Source organism: Manis pentadactyla, chromosome 14, assembly GCF_030020395.1.
Source record: "Manis pentadactyla isolate mManPen7 chromosome 14, mManPen7.hap1, whole genome shotgun sequence".
Classification (NCBI taxonomy): domain Eukaryota; kingdom Metazoa; phylum Chordata; class Mammalia; order Pholidota; family Manidae; genus Manis; species Manis pentadactyla.
The window spans coordinates 35467860-35489575 of record NC_080032.1 but is presented as its reverse complement, the minus strand read 5'-3'; the positions used below and the strand labels follow the sequence as shown (position 1 = coordinate 35489575).

At 36.6% G+C, this 21716-nt stretch overlaps 1 protein-coding gene across 39 annotated transcripts in view; it reads right to left on the bottom strand.

Moving 5' to 3' along the window:
* Positions 1-21716, bottom strand: part of CLASP2 (cytoplasmic linker associated protein 2) — a 207596-nt gene that overhangs the window by 124027 nt on the left and 61853 nt on the right. For 22 of the 39 annotated variants that reach the window (XM_057491788.1, XM_036892293.2, XM_057491791.1 and 19 more), the window contains exon 8: positions 2929-3075. In XM_057491788.1, the coding sequence (XP_057347771.1) occupies positions 2929-3075 (147 nt within the window). Of the gene's footprint in view, positions 1-2928; positions 3076-3465; positions 3690-21716 lie in introns of those variants that run through there. The other 17 variants (XM_057491808.1, XM_057491813.1, XM_057491812.1 and 14 more) reach the window with 7 other exon arrangements.

Genomic DNA, 21716 nt, shown 5'->3' with positions numbered 1-21716 from the left:
CTCCTACCTACCATATTCCTTTAAATAGAAACTAATCAGACCTATCTGTTTCTTAATACACCTAGGAGTAGCAAATAAAATGTCTGGACTGAATCATCATCACTCCACATAAAGTTATGAGAAAGAGAAAGTACAGTCCAGAAGACAGAATAGTTATAGAGACAGGGCAACCCTCAAATACTTGAAAATATCTTGTTAACAAATAATTCATCTTCCCTGCTAAAAACTACAAGGAGGCAGATTTTAATGAAATATAAAAATAATTAATTTATCCAGAATTGAAATGGGCTTATAACCTTTCTGGGGGACACTAAGCCAAACTGAAAGAACATGAGAAATCTCTGCATGTTTTGATTCAGTAAACTTAAGAAATTTTTTCCAAGGAAATAGTTTAAGATGTGCTGAAAGATATACATAAAAGGATGATGGCACAGTTTCTAAAAGCAGAAAATACTGAATGCAGCCTAGGTGTTATTTACCCACAAACAGTTTTCAATTAATAACGTAAGACAATGAGAAAATGCTCAGGGTGAAATATTAGTACAAAATTTAAAAAGTGGTATATATAACTACATAGTGAATGGTAACAATTATGACTTCCCCCTAAGAAAATATCTGTATGTGTAAAAATAATTTGAAAAGTAATTATAAATATAATTGGGACAAAGTACATCTTAATCTATCAGTTGATCATACCTACATGGGTAGTGGTTTACAGGTGATTTTTGTTCTGAATTTTAATCCATGAACATATGTTACTTTAATCAGATGCTGAATAATCATCTATCAGGAATATTACAAAAGCATTGCTATAACAAAAAAACAAATTGAACATGACTCCAATAGTTCCTTCTAACTCAAAGATTCTACAACTTAAGAAAACTTTCTACAACAAATTTAAAAATCAGTAAGCCCCTGCCTGCCAAGAACAGAAAATCTTAATTTAAATTTCCAAATAAGGACTGACAGACAAGAATGGCATTAATTTCTGAAGCAATACCAATATACTCTGGCTTGTAGCTCTATTCTTAGATGGAAAAATCGGCAGTGAACCTAAATGAGCTATGGCAAACAAAAGCACAAAAAACTGTAGAATGAATCCGCAAATGCCAAAAGAAGGAGGAGGGAGAGGAAGCAATGAAGGTCTCTTCCTTATTTTTATCACAAGGGTCACTGCCTAGATGGATGATATAATCTATATTAGTGATTAATGGCTATAATCATGAACTCTACCTAACATTTTCCTATCTGGTAGGACTACAAACCAGAGAAAGGGGTGGCATTAAAGAAGTCTGTTTCTTTAAAAAGAATATCTGATTTTATCAATTTAACATCAGAATTAAGTGACCTTTGATAGGTAAACTATAATCTCAGTTTTCATCAAAGAAAGTAAAACATGAAAAACAGAGTTAATTATTAATCACTGGCTCAGATTCATAAAAATGTTAAATATTATCACCATGCATTTCAAATATGAATCCATTTTAAGTCAAATTTGAGTTTCTTGAAACAATGATAAAATCAGTTTAAAAAACTCAACTCAAAATCAAGAAAAAAAAATTCCCCTGGTAGCCACTTGTTACAAAGGGAAGAAATCATAGAATTTCATATACTATTTATCAGAGATAAGAAGGCATAACAGAAAATATCATGTAATAAGATATGATAATATTTGGATGAGAATATATTCCTATAATCACAAAACCAAAAGAAAATAATTAAAATACTAAAGTGTAAATTACTCAAAATATTCAGAGAAATCAGGATATTTCTATTTCACAGCATTTTACTTATCTATTTATGTATATGCATACAAATATATATGCTTATATATACATATATATATATGTACATTTTATTGTATTGTATTGTATTTTAAGAGAATTTCTTGCTAGTTATATGACACACTAAAGACAGTTAAAATGAAACATTTATGACAGTTTTCCTATAGAGATTACCATGACTTAGAAAATGTTTGGTTGTATAGAAATATCAAGAGAACACAACTTAAAAACACCTATGCAAAATAGTTTATTTTTCTTTCCTTTGTTTTTCATGAAATAACTATATACAAAAAAAAGGGAAAAAACCAAAATTCTGAAGACTATTATTTTCCCACCAGTTATCATAAAGAAGGAAAAATCTGTTTTCCCAAATTATAACAAAAACAAATTTATTGAAAAGAAAGAAAGAAAAAAGGAAAGAAAAAGAGTATGAAACTACTCTCCTTTTAGCCTTAAATATTTTCCCTTATTCTTAATGGGATTCATTCTATCATAAAGACCCAGCAGAGAATAGCACCTGAGAAGTACTCCTGGCTTTCTAATTACTATATGTAATTGTATATACTATGTATATATTATGTAATTGCATAAACCTGTTTTTATCCCACTTATTACGATCTAACCCAGGAACCATCTTTGAGGCAATTTTCCCAGACCACCACCCATTTCCTATTGTGACAAATGATTCAATACTCAGTTATCTTCAATCATTTTTTCAGTGTTGGAGTACTAAAGACTACCTAGATGAATGTACAGAAATGTCACATAAATTAGTATTTCTTTAACAGTGACAGCACCTGAAAATTAATAGGCAAATTCTGAAAAATCTGCTCTTCCTTCAAAACCAAAAAACAAAAACCCAACCCCCCCAAAAAATTCCCTTAAAGATCTCCCTTTAAAAATGGCATCTGAAAAATAAATACTCTCAAGACAACAATAATTCACATATGTTCTGACAGGAAACAGCAATATACAATTATAAACATTTTCAAAAAGCACATTCTTCTGTCTGTTGCAACATTCTCTCCAGATCTGCAATCGTGCTGCAGTCATGAATAAACATATTGCTCTGAAGTTCTAAGAATGTGTGGCCATATCAAGGGCATGAAGCATGCACATCAGATTTTAAATGGATTTACATTACCTCCAACCTTAGGGCCACCTGCTGAACCAGGCTTCCTTGCACTGTTAACAGGATTTCCGGATGTTTTAGGTGCAGGAACCTTGAAGGCTGAAGCAGCTGATGATGGCCTATTTCCATCCACCGATTCTTCATCATCAAAGCTTTTATCTGCACAAAGCATTAGAATAATGTATTTTAAGAGAACTATGCTTTGCTCCATTTCCTGTAAGACTCAAAAATCAAATAAAGCTGTATATAAATTCATTACTTTGTGAGATATATAACACAAAATAAAGCTCCTTTGAATAAGCATTTATATGTTGGCTAACACTATATAAAATAACCCAGTGTGATTTAAAGTTAGATTGCAGTATTGTATTACCTACCTATATACACATTAAGTCAAAATGTAAAACCAAATATATTAACTCTAAAGATAAGTTAAAAAGCCTTTTTCATTTTTTTGCTATTCATATAAGCGTTTTCTGCCAGCTCCTCCCATAGTGCATCTTCCAGCACACCCTGCCTTATTCCTTATGCCCAGATTCTGCAACTTACAATCACAGATCCGTTTGCAAATCAGTCGCCTCATTCCTCTGAAAGCTCTTAATTTCCCTCACCCTAGGACGCTCCCAATAGTTCACATGGCCAAATACAGCAGATTCGATACTAATCAAAGATTCTATCAAAAATAGACAGAAACAACCACAGAACCAGCAGTGAGGTTTGTGCCGGCATTTTTCTTTCTCTTCCCTGCCCTAGGTACTGTAACAGCCAATCAGCTACAAGGTGACATCATCTTATGGCAGCTACTGCCAGATGAAAAGGTAAAAATTCTCCATGTATTTAAAAAATTCTCTATGCAGCTGCAATCATTCTTTACAAAAATTTCAAAGCCATTCAGTACTAAAGGTTTATAAACCTAAATTAGTTTTCTCCTATTTAACTCCCATGAAAATTTTACAGATAGGAAATAAGGTTTTATGCAATATTCGTTCTGCTGGGGTGCTATTGCATCAGTAAAACATGGACTATCACAGTGCTCATTACTGTGTACAATTAACTCTGTGATCTTACAATTAGCTGTTTATTTAGGCCATAGACACCAAACTGAATGATTTGTTCTCATAAATGACCCTAAGATATTCTACAGAGCTCCTTTTGGAATATTTATGAATGATGGCCACACTAGTATCATTTCCTTGTATAAAATGAAACCCTCCCTCTCTTCTTCCCCCCACATCACAAGATGCATGCATTTTTCTCGCCTGAGAAGCTGGTCTTCTCTAGGACCCCGCACAGACCAATCACAGCAAACAAGATGGGCGAGGCCGAGAAGCTGCTTCACACAGGCTTCAGCTCCATGCCAAACCCTTCCTTTCAATCTGCTCCCTGTACCTACACATATTCTCAAATCAACTAGAATTAAATCATCCCTACATTGGGATACTCTGAGTCCAACTATTAAATATATTTTAAAGAAAATACTCCAGACAAGTGTTAAGACTGTTATATTTATTGGAAAAACTAGAGAATTGAATAGACCTAATATAAAGCCACATTCCATTTCAGTAAGTGTTTTTCTTAAACAGCACAATTTTTTCAAGCACCTTCTAGTTAAAAAAAGGTTTTCCTTTTTAGCATAAAATTATTAGGAAGCGAGTTGGAATCAATTAAAACTTATGCTTTATATAGACTGCTCTGCTAAAAAAAACACTAATATAATTCCAAATAAACTTTTTTGCCACCACCATGTAAATCAACGTAGCTAAGAGAGAGCAGACACACAAATTTACAGGAAGATAGGTACTGAAACAGTTGAGTAGCCGTAAGTTCCCATGGAAACAGTGTTCTCTTCTACACACACACACACACACACACACACACACACGATTTGAAAAGAGTACATTTCTCCATCATTAAAAAAAATTAACTCTTAACATTCTCAAACTACTGGAAAACTAATTTTTAACTTTTTATCAAAGTAAGGCAGAGAAAAGTATACAAACCATAATTATACAGTTCAATGAATTTTCACAAAATGAACATGCCAATATAACCAGTCTCCAGACCAACAGATCATTACCAGAATCCTGTAAGCATCATCACTGACACCTCAAAGTCATTATTTTCCATCAAAGCTAACTGGTCTTGCCTTCTAACAACATTGTCATTTTTACCCATTTTTGAACTTTATATAAAAGGAATCATATAATTTGTACTCTGGTACCTAGCTTTTCACTCAATATAATCTTTGGAAGATTCATTTTCATTGCCTATAGTTTTCTAGTGTATGAATGTACCATGATTTATTAATATCCATTCTACTGTTGATGCACATTTGAGTTGTTGCCAGTTCGAAATTATTTAAATTAAAAATAGCACTCTTCAGGGGTAAACAAAGTTATAACTCTCTGCATTATTGTGGAAGTAGTAAACACAGTAGTTTATTTTAGATTGTAGTATGTCAAAGATGCATATGTATTGTAATGCTGGGGCAGTGGAACTCAAAATTTGTTCCTGCACCAGCAGATACCAGAAATGGCAATTTGTTAGAAAGACACATTTTCAGATTCCAGCCCAAATCTGTTGAATCAGAAATTCTGAAATTGGTGGGCCAAGCAAACTGTGTGTTAACGAGCCCTTTTAGTGATTGTGATGCATGATCAAATTTAAGAACCACTGCCCTACAGCAGGGGTTGGCAAATTTTTTCTACAAAGAGCTATATAGTAAATATCTTAGGCTTTTCAAACCATACATTCATGTAGTCTCTCTGTGCAACCAATTACACTTAGTGCCGAGCCAGTGATATATGTTATGTAAATGAATGAGTGCGACTATGTTTCAATAAAATTTTATGTACAAAAATAGAAGGACAGCTGGATTTGGCCTGCAAGCAACAGTTTGCCAATCTCTGCTCTAGAGTAACCATTAAAGTAAAGGTACATATTAACAAACTAGTAAGAGAAAAATAAAATAAAAATTTAATTAACTGAAAAGCAGGAGAGGAGACAAAAATAAATAAATAAAACAAGTGCATAAAATAGAAATAAAAGGTAAGGTGGCAAAAATAAAACCAAATATATCAGTAAGTGAACTAAATATTCTGAGTGAAAGGCCAAGACTAGATTTTAAAAAATATGTTGCTTGAATGAGATAAAAGTTTATATATAGGGTCACATAAATGTTAAAAGTGACCGAGAAAGCTAGATCAGACCATGGTGAACACCAACTAAAAGAAAGTTGGTGTAGTTACATTAATTTTAAACAAAGCAGCTTGAAGAAGCATTACTAGAGATAGAGACTTTTAATAATAATAAAGGGGTTAATCTAATAGGGAAAAATCAGAACCCTAAATTTTTATACCCCCAGTAACACAGCTTCAAATACATAAAGCAAAAAATGGAAACTATAAAGAAAAATAGACGAATCTACAGAGGGAAATAAATTTTTACATACTTTCAATAAAATTTTACCTTTTTGACCCTAAGCTGAAAGAATTCATAAACTAAGTCATCATCACAGCCCTCTGTATAAATGTTTTGTAATTTATACAGGTTATAAATATTCTAGGCTTAAAAATAGCTTCTGAAGATGTGGTACATATACATAATGGAATATTATTTAGCCATAAGAAGAAAACAAATCCTACCATTTGCAACAACATGGATGGAGCTAGAGGGTATTATGCTCAGTGAAATAAGCCAGGCGGAGAAAGACAAGTACCAAATGATTTCACTCATCTGTGGAGTATAAGAACAAAGAAAAAACTGAAGGAACAAAACAGCAGCAGAATCACAGAACCCAAGAATGGACTAACAGTTACCAAAGTGAAAGGGACTGGGAAGGATGGGTGGGAGGGGAGGTATAAGGGGGGGAAAAAGAAAGGGGGCATTACAATTAGCATGTATAATGTGGGTGGAGGCATGGGAGGGCTGTGCAACACAGAGAAGACAAGTAGTGATTCTACAGCATCTTAATACACTGATGGACAGTGACTGTAATGGGGGTTGTGGGGGGGACTTGGTGAAGGGGGGAACCTAGTAAACATAATGTTCCTCATGTAATTGTAGATTAATGATACCAAAAAAAAAAGCTTCTTACTTAACTATAAAATATCAGAACAAATCAGTTATATTTCTTCCTAGCACCTATCACTTCCTAAAATAATAGGCATTTTTATGAGAAAACTAGAAACTGAACTGGGAGTGGGCAGGAACTTTGTCTTGTTTATGCTATAACCCCAATACCTAGAACAATCCCAGGAAAATTGTCATAGTTAACTCTTCTTCCTGAATCTCACCCATCCTTTGTACCCCTAGCGTTTATTTTCAACATAATGAGCTGAACAAAGTCACATCACATCACTGCTCAAAATCCTGCTAGGACTCCATTAAAACACCTTCCAGGGCACTAAGATCTATGAGATCTGAGATACCATGTAGGTCTCTCCAACTTCATCTCCTACTGGGTCTCCATCTTTCTCTCCAATCTAGCCCCACCAGTCACCTTGCTGCAACTTATATCAGGGCCTCTGCACTTGTTCCCTTTGCCTAGAATGTTCTTCCCCTCCACAGCCAAACTGTTTATTTGCCTTCTTCATGCCTTTATTCATCTATCATGTTCTCAGTGAGGTCTTCTCTGGATACTAAAATTATAGACTTTCCAAAATTCTGACACTACTGACCTAGTCCACCTCCCTCCTCTTATTTCTCTCCCTAGCAATTACCATCTATACATTTTACTTATTTCATGTATTATCTGCTTCCTTCCACTGAAATGTATTATCTACAGGGTTAAAACTTTTGTCTATTTTGCCCACTGTCAAATCTCCAATATGAGGAACAATACTCAGAATGGCACATTTCATACATCCCTACAGAGTCCCCCTACAAAGACTTAATAGTCTCCAGTAAAAGCATTACTAGGTTATTTGAAATAAAACTCTGAAGGCAAAAAACTATAAACACTTGATGAAATAATACAAAAAAAGTTCTTAAAAACAATATCTGATAAAATAGTAAGAAATACAACGACAAACTGGTACTTTTGAACTTCTATTCTAAAGGCCTTGTGGGGCAATGGGAAAAAATTTAAAACCCACATAAGATGCCGACCTTAAGGGGAGACTCTTCCCACTGAACAACTATACTTTCAGGGGTAAAGTGAACCATCAGTAAGCACTTATCTTCTCACAGTCTTTTATTCTTTTCAAACTTTTCTCAAAAGAGAGCAGCAACAGAGAAGTAAATCAAAAGGAGTATTTCATTAAAGTCAACTGCTTGGATGGCTGACACATTCAAGCCCTTAAACTCAGTAAGCTTACACTCCCAACAGCCAAGGCAAATGCATAATTTTCCTGGACAGAAGTCTCTGGCCTCACACACTCTACACAAATAATTTTCCAAAGGTCACTCGACATGACAGGAAACAAGACACCATGAGCAAGAATAAATAGAAAGAAATAGGCAATAAGAACAGATCCACTTCAAATCCTAGCATTATCAAGAACAGACTACATAATACCTACACTTGACAGCTTTACTAGGCAAACTTAAAAATAACTTCAAGGATCAAAAAATTATAAAAGTGACACAATTTTTTAAAAAACAACCAGAGATCATCTAGAAATAAAAATACAGTAACTGAAATTTAAACGCAGCTGGCAGGCATAAGATTAGATACAGATCAAGAGGTCATTAGTAAATGAAGGTAAATTGGTAAAAAATCACCTAAGATATATATATACAGTAGGTACTTTAATATTTACTGAATAAACAAACAAAAAAAGGATCAAATACAGAAAGCAATCTATAAATCATGATTATGTTGAAGCCTCTGTTCTCACTTCAATATTTCAAAAAGACAATACTATGGTTTGGTGCAGAAACTGAACAAGATGAACATATTAGAAACTATAGAAACTAATAAAGTGATCAGGCTGCAGTGGTTACATGTATGATGGAGATGGTAAAGGAGAGAAAATGGAGGACAGGAGCTGATAAAAATGAGAGGAGGAGGAGAAGGAGGGGGAGAAGGGGAAGGAAGAAGAGACGGTGACAGAAGGGAGGAAATGGACACGGGAGGAGAAGCAGGGAGAGATGGCTGAAAGGAAATGGAGAAAGGGAGGAGGAGGAGGAGATTGAAATAGAGGTGGAAGAAATGAAGGAGGGCAAAGGCTGAGAAAGAGAATAAGAGAAGGAAAGGGGGCAGGGACAGGTAAAAAAAAAAGGTGGGGGGGAATAAAAGAAGCCCAAATAGGGATAAAGCTTTACTTTTGCTGCCTTTACGTGCAGTTGGAAACTGTTCTCAGCAAGCATCGAGATCTCACAGGCCTACAATCCCTCATCTGTATGTCTGTGAGCCAAAAGGCTCTAAAAGTCCAGCTTTAGCTTTTTTTCTTTTATAATTTACTTAGTGGCAAAATTTGAACTGATTTGAAGTCAGTCTTACGGCAAAACATAGTGGGAATGGACATGAGGCTATATATTATCTTAATTTCATTCACTGTGAATTTGCATACCTTTAACTGCAAAAATATTAATGTGCTTGATTACTAAGTGCAAACCCAGACCCAGCTGGACTTGTTATATATGGTGCATGACCATATTACTTTTCTAAAATCTGGCATACTCTGAATTCCAAAACACAACTCGTACCCAAAGTTTCAGATAAGAAAAGTAAATTTATGTTAACATGATCAAATCCCTTCCCTTTTCTCTTTTCCCCTTCGAAGTAAAGCCATATATTCAAATGGCTACTCAAACTTTCCATTTCACTTTTATGGGTACATGTATTCTAAAACCTGAAATTTCTGCTTTTGAATTAATATAAAAGATGAAAAACTGCTCCATCTTACATGGCGAACAAAAAAGCAAGCCAAAACTTTACACGTTACATTAAAAAAAATTTTTGTATGTGTGGCTTTTCTTCAGTGAACAAGTTCAGTAAGAACTCACAACACTATAGATTTTTATGCACAAAATATACTGTGTTTCACATTAAGTAGTTTCTTATACCAAAGTTCCTCTTTCACTTGAAACTATATACTTCCTTATTCTAATTAAAACAATGAGCAGCAGGCCTTTGGATTTCTGAACTGTTTTATACCCTTGCATATCTAGCAATGACCTCGGTCTTATTTAACAGCTATGTTAGCAACTGAGATTAGAAAACAATAGTCCCTATAAGGTACTGTACCATAGGTGACTAAAAAATAAAAAGTTAGTTGTCTACCCTCCCATTCTTTTACAATAGGATACTCTCCTTGTCTTTCCTCTGACCTCACAGGTCCCTCTAGTTCAGCCTCTTACCTCCTCCTTTACCAACCACTACATGTTGAATATCCTCCTCCTCTCTCGACTCCACACTTTCCAAATGCCCTCATCTATTCTCAACAGTTCCACATATTTTCGATATTGTGACAACTCTCAAATGTTTGTCTTGAGACTAGACCATCTCTGAATTCCAGACGTGTATGTTTAACTGCCCTCCTAAACACCCCCCGCCCCATGGATAGCTCAAAGGCATCGCTAACATGACACTGGAAAACTTAACATCACCTCCAAACCTGTTCTAAGTCTTCCTCCATCCCAGTGAATGACATCATCATCTATTCAGCTGCTCAAGCACACAATGTAGGATCCGCATTCCAAGTTCATCTCTGCTCTGCATTGATCATCTACCAAGCGTTCTTGCTGCCAGTCACTACAAGTTCTGTCTCAAGTCTCCCTATTTCTCTTTACCTCTACTGCCACTCGTAATCTGAAACCAGAACAGTATCATCTCTGCCATCTACAACAACTTAATTGGTCTCCTTGTTTCCATTCCTGACCTTCCAAACAAGGAAATAGACAACGCAGTCCTCTAAAAAAAGTAATCTGGACCAATGGCTGCTGAAAATGTTATGTGAAAGGCTGATAACACCTAAACCCACTGTTCAGTATCAGTATCATGAAGAAAGACAATGAAGCACTGCATGCCTTTTAACAAAAATACACAATACTACGTATAAAAATTTATACCAAAAAACTCCCCCAAACAAATAAAAAATCAGACCTGATTCTGCTCAAGCCTTTAGCAGAATTTTCTATTTTCAGGAAATATGAGGGATATAAAAACATTAAAAAAACAAAAACATAAAACTATCATGGCAACTCAATCAGCAAAATCTAGTACATGGGAAGACTTTACTTGGCAAGTTTTTTTTTCCTTTAACAAATAAATGGCAAGAAGGGACAGAGATTAACTGCTATAGAATAGAGCCTTAAGAGAGAGAGAAACCAATTACAATGGTGAGCCTTTTTGAATCCTAACCCAATTAGTACCAGAATTGTCTTTTTAAAAGACGGCTTACTTTATGTCTCTGAGTGCATGTGCACATGTACACACACACACACACACACACACACACAGCCCAGAGGGATAGTACAACTATAAGATAGGTATAGATACAGATGAATAAAGATTGGCTACGTATTGATAATTTCTTGAAGCTATATAATGGATAGGAATGGAGGTTTGTCACGGTATTCTGAGTATGTTTGAAATTTTCCTTAAAAAAGTTATAATTTGAATCACTCCGATCATTAAAATACTTCAATGGATCCCCAATACAACCATAAGCAACTTAAGAGCAACAAAAATGAGACGGGACAAAGACCATGTGAAACCAGCGCCTAAAAGATGGCAACAAATTCTTACAGATGCCAATAAAAAGGATAGAAAGCTTTTGAAGAATTAATACCACATTAAAGCTGCAACTTAGAATCTTTTTCAGAAGCAGACTGAAAGAGCAGAGAGAACAGATCTGCCTTGTAGAATGACAGAGAAGTGACAATCTGTAAGCCAGCAAGTACATGAATGATTAGCAAGCAACAACTAAAAGTCTATGGAATGACTTAACCATTAAGCTCTTCCCACCTCCAACTTAGGGAGCTCAATATTTACATACAAGTGTGTGCTTGTGTGCTTACACATATGCATGTATATATACACACGCAGAAGATTCTGTTAAAATGGAATGACCAGGAAAGGAAGAAGAAAATTTTTTGAAACCACTTGAACTTTTGTTTGTCAAAATCAAAATTTAATAGACTGGGTAGAAAAGTCAAGGAAATCTCCCAGAATACGGAGTAAAAGAGCAAAACATAAAAGTTAAGTGAGACAAAACCAAAAGACACAGCATATCAATCCAGGAGGTTCAACATGTGATGAATAACAATTCCATAAGGAAAGGCTAAAGCTAATAAAGAGAAGGAATGTACCAGAATAATGATGGAGGAAGGTTTCCCAGAGATAGAGTACCATAAGTGAAAAATTTCAGTGAAATGATTAGAACTCAAAAATCTAAGTGCTCCAAAATAAAATGGGCCAAATTTTAATATTTACATAAAGATGCTGTGTTCTCAGCAACACAGTTAATTTTAAATAGTTAACTATTTTATTTATAAAAAATACAAGTCCATTCCAGAGTTTAAAGGACACCAAGAAATTTGATAAAGTCTCTTTAAAATTTCTAGGTAGGTATTAAACTACTAGTTAAAAACATATTTGAAGACATTTACCCTTTCTTTAAAGGGGCCCTTTGAAAATTCAAGACCTTCAAAATAGTTCAATGAAGTAAAAGGACGAATGCAATTTAAACCATTATTTGGAATTAAAACTAAGTAACATATTTCATGATAACCATAATATTAAATTAAGTGAGTATAATAATAAAATTTAGAACCTTTGTAAAACCTAGTCATTTCAGGCAATTAAATATTCATGACAGCTACAGGTTGGTTGAAACAACCGTCAAGAACATCAACTATAGCATTCTACATGTACAAAGAAAAGATACAAACCTTTTCTTGGAGATTCAGCCTCATTAGCAACACCCAGTTTGTTAATGTTGCTATTGGTGTCCAGCATCTTGTACCCAGATGGGTAAACTGGTCTGTTTCAAGAAGGCTAAGATTTTTCCATCTGAGCACCCATTACATATACTGCCTATATTGCTGCCAAATGCAATATATTTGTCCCTTGTACTTTACTTTTTCTTATACTCATTTTTTCCCCCCTTATCATTGCTCCCAGAAGAAAAGTTTGGTCATTTTGCCAGTAATTTAAAGAGCTGCTTTCTTTCAGTGATATAAATTACCCAATCCTAGTACATCACATAGAATACAAGGCTATGGAAGAGGAGAGATCTAGTCAGCACTAATTTCTTGCTACTGTTCCCTATCCTCAAAACCAATAGTTATATGTCAATTTGGAGCAGTCCTAGAGACTTACCTCTATAAGGCCAAGTTTATATCATCATTTATATTTATATTTTTAAAAGATTCATGTTTGGAAGAATAGAATGTGGTGAAATGCTAAAGGTTTAGAAACAGTCTACTTGCAACAAAACCTTATTTCTTCCCAGTCACTCTGCAGCATAACAGCAAAAGGCCAAATTCCTTTTGTGAGCTTTTGAGGCAGATTACAGGGCTCAGCGCCACATAATAATCCTACAGGTTTTTAACTCAGTCTGGTTTGAGTGTCCAAAGCAACTTGACAATCATCTGACAGTTTGACTTTGTCTCTGGGATAAGGATAAAGATGACTAACCAAAGGAACCTAAAAAGCACCCCCAGCGAGTCTTCAAGTGATACTCATTACAGTGCTTCACAAATCTGAGCTTGCCTAGAAATGAAATCTTTCATGTGGCCTTGACGCTAAGCTTATGTAACATATTTAACAGATAACAGATTAATAACCAGAATACATAAAGAGCAACTATAAATAGGCAACAAAGTTGAATTAACTAAAAAGTTGGCTTAGGATGCCAGAAGACAAGCTACAGAAAAGGAAATACAAATAACCAAACATACGAAGATGATCAACCTTATTAGAAAGCAGAGATGCTTTCAAAAGGGTTTCACCCATCCGACACACAAAATTTTTAAAGACTAATAATGAAGAGACCTGAAAAGAATGCAGATGGCAGGCACTGCTGGTTGCAAGTGGTAAAGCTTCTTTTGGAGGAATTACCTACAGCTAATGCAACCTGAAATGAATGAAAACTTTGCTCCAAATTCTTCTTCTAGACTATTTCAATGCATGGGGTGGGGGTATTGGGGGGTTACACACACACATGATTTGTACAAAGTTGTTTATTTCAGAATCACTTAGAAAAAGTATGTGATTAAACAACCTAAATTCCATGAAAGAAATGGTAATGACACATCTGTACTATGGAATACTATGCAACAATTCAAAAAAAGTAGTCACATATGGTCTCTATGCCACAGCAAGTAGACACAGTAAATGAAAAGAATACTTTCAGAATCAAATCATTTACTTAAACACAGTCAAAACTACACCATTTATGCTGATAGTTAATATGCACGTAAGCCACAGTGAAAGGTATGAAAAGACAAGCTCCACACTAATGAAAATGTCTCTGCTTATATATGAAAGGGATTCTGAGGGGATTTTTGCCTAATCTGCACTGTTTGAATCTTTTTGAGATACTTGTGTATGAAGTTTATAATTAAAAATGAAAGAATAAAGAACAATAGAGGTTAGGAATAGTATAATCCATTTGTTACATATATATGCACATGATACTAGTGTGGTATATGTGCATTATATGAGAGAAACTAATATACAGAGGAGTATATATGAAACTGTTAAGAATTATAAATCCCAAGAAAATCCATTACTATATACATAGTATACTACACACACACGATATATATACATATATCTTTTTTGTTTAGATTTTTAATAAATATGTATTACTTTAATTATCAATAAAATCCAATAAAAGTGTTTCCATTTTGGAGAGAACGAATAGGAAGGCCAAATAATTATCTCTCTGGGCTTTTTAAGAGATTGTTACTTGATTTTTAAAAATCAATATATTCCTAATGAGTCTGAGTATATTTATGTATTACATGAAAAAAGAAAAATTAGGTAAATATACACTGATAGCCATTCAAACCTATAATGTTTAAGAAAGAAATAAAATCTGGAAATGGGCCAAATCAAACCTAACATTTAGAGTTGCCTATAAATTAAAGTTTAATAAACAAACTAACTTGTCAATGCCTTTAAGTATATGAGAACTTAATTTGTTATTTCTAATGACTTTTGCATTAGAAATTAGTAGTTTAAATTATACTGTTATTTATTTCTATAAGGACATATAAAACAATTATGTAAATTCTTGTACTAAAACAAAAATATGCAAAACCAAATTTACTATATTTCAATTAGCATGTACATAATAGTTTAAATGACTATTTACTAATATCACTGTTTTGGTAAGTTTACATCCTACTCCTCATGGTCCCAAGGAGACAAACTCCTTAAAGAGGAGTCATTATACAGTCATAAGGAAGGCTGAAACTGTTAAAGAGTTAAAACTCCCAAACACAGATCTGTGTTCTTTAAGAACCTAGTGAAAAATATACAAAACATTTTTGAGGAACATCAAATTCCAGTTTGTATACATCTCTGGTGCTAACATGATTATAAAGTATACCTCTTAGCACCTTAACAAAAGGTTTAATAATGAAATACTCAAGTATTAATTAAGTGTTATGAAAGACAATGCCAAATGTACACTTTAAGGCTCTAGATTAGTTTCTGGTTTGCTCTCTGTGATCTGGGTTTAGAATCCCAGCAAGCTTCAGTTTTCCAGTCTGTGAAATGGAAATACCAAAATACACTGTACGCTTTCCAGAGTTATTTGTATTATAGGAGTTAATCTATGCAGTATACTAAGTGCTTTGGAAAACTACAAAAGCACTGCAGAAATGTTTTTAAAATTATTATTATCACAGTAAAACAGTGGCAAATTTAATTTCTAATCAAATTATATATACCATGAACAGAATTGGTAAAAGACTAAATATTTTCTAGGTAATTATTTACTAGGAACACTGACAAATCAGAAGCATATTAATTAAAATAGTGCCCATGGCAAGCCATTTTCCTTCTTAAATACTTTATTACCACAGAATTCTACTTGTCAAATACAATAGGAAAATGTCAAGCTAGCTAACCAAATCTTCCTGCCAAAACCTGTCATCCTTCCAAAGGCCATGTTCTCTTTTCAAAGCATTTGCATATATCCATGTTTCTTCAAACATGCCTTCATATCCACCACCAAAGACTGAGGGCTTCCTTAGGTTGCAAGGTAAATTGTCACCTTATATTTTCAAGATCCCATACAGACATATCGAGTAGAAAAAGATACCAAATGGTAAGCAAGCACACGGCCATATATGCACACACAAGTATACACATACACGCACAAAAGTATCCTTCATTCTTTAGGGAGAATATGTTTCTTACACAGCAAATGACTGTCACTTTACAAGGAAGTGTGTAACCAAGCCAAGTAAGAAAAATAAACCTTACTCACCATCTCCCATAGCCATTCGGATGCTCCAGGGAGCTCTCTCAAACCAAGAGGTCAAACAGCACAGCAAATAAATGCAGCTAGGTGTCTGCGCCACTGGGCTGGGCCTGCAGCCTGCAGACACCCACCCTAGCACGGTGTGACCCAGGCCGCGCTGCAGCTCTGCACCGCAATAGCCAACAGCTGCTACTCCACTTCAAAATAAAAGTCTGGGGTCTTGCTGAAAACCCTCGTCTACTTAGCAGAGCCTGATCAAGATTATTCTTTGCACACACGCAATTAGACACAGTTTATGTTTCACCTTGTACTGAAAGCCTGAAATTTAACGTTAAGAAAAGCCAATAAATGCCATCCCACTGGGGGACTTTTAATGCAATCATCAAAACACAAGGCATGTGTTCAGCAATCATTTTCTGCTTCCCTAAAGATATTCATGTAATCAGTAGCAATCACATGATCTGATAGATTAACTGATTTGTGCCTTTTTAAGGTTTTCATCCTTTTGTTGTTACCTTTTAATATTTACAACATAAGATTGCTGGAAGTGCACAAACAGGAATAGCCCAGTTTCCATGATTAACTGCTTTCATTATGCAGGAAGCATTTCTGGCTGCCGTAAACAAATCACGTCAAAGGCAGCCCATCAAAGGCTGCTGTGTGTGGACAGCAGGGCCACACGGAACAAAGCTTGCTTCTGGTGGAGGAGACAGAACCTAGCCAGTGCGCAGCTGCAGGGACACGCAGCACCCTCCATCGAGCTGCACCATCAGCACTCAGTCAAGCTCCGAGAAGGCCCTGGGGCTCATGGTCACAAATAGATACCTTTTAAAATCAATCCAGAAAAGAACTGCTTTGCTTTTCACAAAAGAGTAGGTTATAAACATATAAAAATCTACACTAGAATTTACCTTATTGCTTCTTATAAGCCAAATATCAAGATAATTTCAAAGTCTAATTTTCATGCTTTATTTTATAGCCGGCCTTCTATAGCAATTCTCTTCCTAGCAACTGTTTCCAACAGAGAAGCTGGGAAATATTTTACAATGATTACACACAAAGACTGTATTAGGTCCTACACACACACTAGACAAATTAGAATTATGCACAGTGTTTTTTTCAAAGCAGAAGAGAAAAAACTTGCAGTCACAGCCACCAACACTGTTAGTGTTTACATCTTGGTGAGTGTAGGAGACTGTCTAGAAAGCTCCATGACGACACCAGGCCCATCCATAATCACAGAGGGCCTACAACTTTCATAGTCCTTTCCTTCCTACAGGTCTGGGGTTGCCTCCCTTCGGCCAAAATCTGATTAAGGTTAAATCCAGTTTCCTTCTAATTAATAGCAGAGCTAATTCCACTCTATACAGACATTCTGCCTTAATTTATAATATGAGAATTCAAGTTAGGCTTGGAAAACCTTCAAGACTAAAGAATGCTATGCATTTCTCACTATTCCTAAATTAAATGTTATGCTCAAATCTGATGATATCATTTACTTCGTGTTCTTGAGTGTGTTGAACTAATGCTCTAGAAAATCAAGTCAAAGAATTCAACCAAAACAAAGAGCACAGATTATGGTAATTATGAAAGGAATCAGAAACGAAAGCATGAGATGTAAAGTTATGCACCAGGACATACTAAGGGGAGAAGAGGTAAAGAAAAAATTAAGAGACAGACTACTTCCCTGAACAAATGCAAATACACTAATATTAGACCATGCCACACCCACTCACCACATCACTCTCCAGCCTAAAACCCTTCCTACTCCTGTAAATCTATCAAAAACTCCTCCCTCATGGCCTACAAGGCTCTCATATTATGGTTCCAGATTACTTTTCCAACCACACCTTGCATGATTTCACTTCCAATCCACCCCCGCAAGCCTCACTGGGCTCCGGGCAGCCCTGGCCTCCCTTCTGTTCTTAAAATATACTAAGGCCTTTTCCACCTCTGGGCCTTTATGGCCATTTTTTTCCTGCCTAAAGCACTTTTCCTATCATTTAGCCAATGACTACCGCATTCTAACTTATCAGATCTCAATTCAAATATGTCAGCTCTCAGGCTTGCCCCACTATTTTATCTAAAGTGACATCATCGAGTTACCTACCATCTCCATTTCCTATTTACCTCACTTAATGACTGCTCAGCTGACGAATTTTACCTGTAATGGCTCTTAAAAAGTCATACTGAAAGGGTACCTCGCCGTGACCCTCCTTACCCAGAATGACTCAGGAGACACGGGCCCACGCAAGAGACTTTATTATCTGAAGGAGAGAGTGGCTGCTCCAGAAGGAGGGGGGGGCGTGGAGAAAGAGAGAGAGAGAGAGGGAGCAGCGAAGCACAGAGAGACAGAGACAGAGAGAGAGCAGCAGAGAGACAGACAGAGACAGAGAGAGACAGCAGAGAGAGGGAGAGGGAGAAAGCGGGGAGAGCAGGGGGACAGAGAGACAGAGACAAAAGGAACGGGCAGCAGAGAGACAGAGACAGAGAGAGAGAGAGCAGTGAGAGACAAAGAGAGCAGCGAGTGAGAGAGACAGAGAGCAGCGAGTGAGAGAGACAGAGAGAGCAGTAAGTGAGAGAGACAGAGCAGTAAGTGAGAGAGAGAGAGAGAGAGAGAGAGAGAGAGAGAGAGAGAGAGAGAGAGAGAGCAGTGAGTGAGAGAGACAGTGAGAGGCAGAGAGACAGAGAGAGGGCAGCTGCGTGGTGCCTTTTATTGTGGCGGATCCGCTCGGCCTGTTGCTTTGGGGAAGGGTCGGGATGTTTAGAGATAAGGTGGGGTAAGGCCAGTCAAACCCCCAGGCAAGCCCAGGCATAATTCTCACTGGCTTATGTGCTTGGGACCATGGGGCAAATGGAGGATAAATTACTATATTCTTACATTCCTCCCTTTTCTGTTTTATAAGTGGTAGAGGATTTGGGAAGGGGTGCAGTCAGTCTTCAGTAACTGCTTCCTGCTGATTAGGGGCGATGAAGTTCATTTTTATATTGATGGGGGGGCTGTCCTCAGATGAGCCCTTGGTCCGTAGTGGTGATGGCATTTTCCAGGTTCAATAAGGATCATCGTCTTTGGAGAAGGGTTGGTAATCCTGTAATATAAGCTGGTTAAAGGTTTGGTTAGAAATTTTTTGCATTTGGGCTGATTGCTATGTTTACATAGGGTGGCTGAATTAATAGCATTTCTTGGGACATATGTGTAGGCAGAAAAGCAACCTGTAGGGCAAAGGGAATCTTTGATGGTGCAATTTTTTGGACAGTCTGAAAGAGAAGAAAGGGCTGGCATTGGGAAGATAGGTCTGGTGAGAGAGTAAGTGTTGAGACCAGGGTTAATAATCCTGAAGCATGACGCATGGCGGTTGTAAGGGAGGTCTTAGGACTCTGCTGGCAGAAACTTCTTCAGTGATGAGTGGAAGCGGAGATGAGCCCCGCGAAATGCGGAGAGTAAGAGGGCCAGTCAGGGTGGAGTAGTAGGAACCTGTGGGAGATTTGGTGGGAGGGGAATAAACTGAGACAAATGGCTTAAGGTGGGAGTTGTGTATCCAATGGAGAAGAGTCTGGAGTTTAACTGCAGTTGGCGGAAAGGATTACCGTGTATGGTCTTGGAATGGGCATGGTTTGGAGAAGTTTTTCCTGTCTATGGTAATGGCCTTGTAGTGCAGGGAGAGCTGAACTCCCAGGTATGTGACGTAAGCGGCAGAAAGCTGAACTTTGGAGGCTGAAACTCGATAGCTGTATTCTGAGAGAAAGTTTAAAAGGAGAATAGTATCCTGTTGAGAGGTTTGTAGTGAGGGACTGCACGGGAGGAGATCATCTACATATTGAAGGAGGGTGGAGCTCGAGAGAGTAAGGGATTTGAGGTCTTGTGTTAGAGCCTGTCTGAAAAGGTGGGGACTATCTCTAAAGTCTTGGGGAAGGACTTCTTAAGTGTTCTCTGAATATTAAAAATTAACTTAACATAAGGAATTTCCTGCCTTGATTTCTCTCTGGGATACCAGTGTCTTGGTCTGGGAGCATATCAAAAGGCTGCCAGCTCAGCTCCCAAAGTGGGCTGAGGTATTGTCTATTTGCTAAAGAATCCTGCCTTTTACTATGCCGTCTACAGCTGGGTATGCATGCTAAGTTAGTTGCTCAGTTTGCAAAATTACCTCCTTAGATCTGAAGGAGGAAAGACAGCACATAGGCCTGGGCCTTTTAGTATGCTAAAGTGAATCTTATACATGATTACAAATGATTAGCATAATAAAACATGTGCTACTCTTCTTTATCTGGGGAAAATTAACTCACTGAAGAATGATTCTAGAGCTTAATGTTCAACATAGTTTTAGTAGGGGGGGGGGGTTCCTAGCATATAGTTTTACATTGCCCTGACTGCAAATATCCTGCCTTGCTTTCTCCAGAGGCTCTCACCTTATTCTAAGCCTATGGTCCCTGTCTCATTCTCCCCTCTACAGATAGAGACTATAGCTGCTGCTAGGGAAAGGGGGCAACGACCGCTCTGGCTGCTTCATGCTGAGAGGGGGCGCAGTAAAGGGTGCAGCTAAGTCTCTATCACTGGTCAGTTGAGAGGGCCTCGGAAGCTTGGTGCTTCTATTCTGGGTTTCATTTCTATTACTATTTGCAGTTTTGTGGCTTCTAGGCAAGATAGAACAAATTGTTATTAGGTTAAGTAGCAACATCTGGAGTTGGATTTTCCATTCTGGAAGGACAAACTTGATGAGATTAAGAATGCATGACTGAATATGAGAACTAGAAATATTACGAGTCTAATTGAGAATTATAGCCAGGTATCATGGGGAAACTAGAATTCTGGATCGAGTTTACATCTCAATGACTAGTATTAGGATTTAGTATAGATAAGACTGCATTATTGAAACAATACTTTTCTCTAAAATCACCCTCATTTTTATTAGAAGTAGCCAGATTAAGAAAATAATTAACAGTTGGCTTGATTATTTGCATAAGTGCAGCAAGAAGAGCAATTGATTACATAGGCTCTTTTAAATATGCTTTGCTGGAACTTTTTGTAAGGAATTTCAGATTGAACTTTTAAGGGCTTCTTGAGGCCAGAAAGCCAAGCCAGACTTGCCATCAGCTTGTGCCTGCAGTACCTGTACATTTGGGTGAATTCCTCTCTTCTTGAGGTTCCTGCACCTGCCAGGAAGTGACCTTCCTTACTCACCTGGTAAGGCTGCTGGGAACTCTGTAAGCAAGGTACCAGGCCAGTTCTTCCAAGGGGCTTTGTTGGCTTTATAAAGTCAATCTTAGTTCCTTAAAGCTGTCGGTTCATATCTGAGTTTACACACGTTGTCTCTCAGGTATGACATTCCAGTCAAAGCCTTGGTAATAAAACCAGTGTTTTTAATTGGTTCTCTTAGAAGGAAAGCAGATTCTTATTGAACTTATGCAAATAAA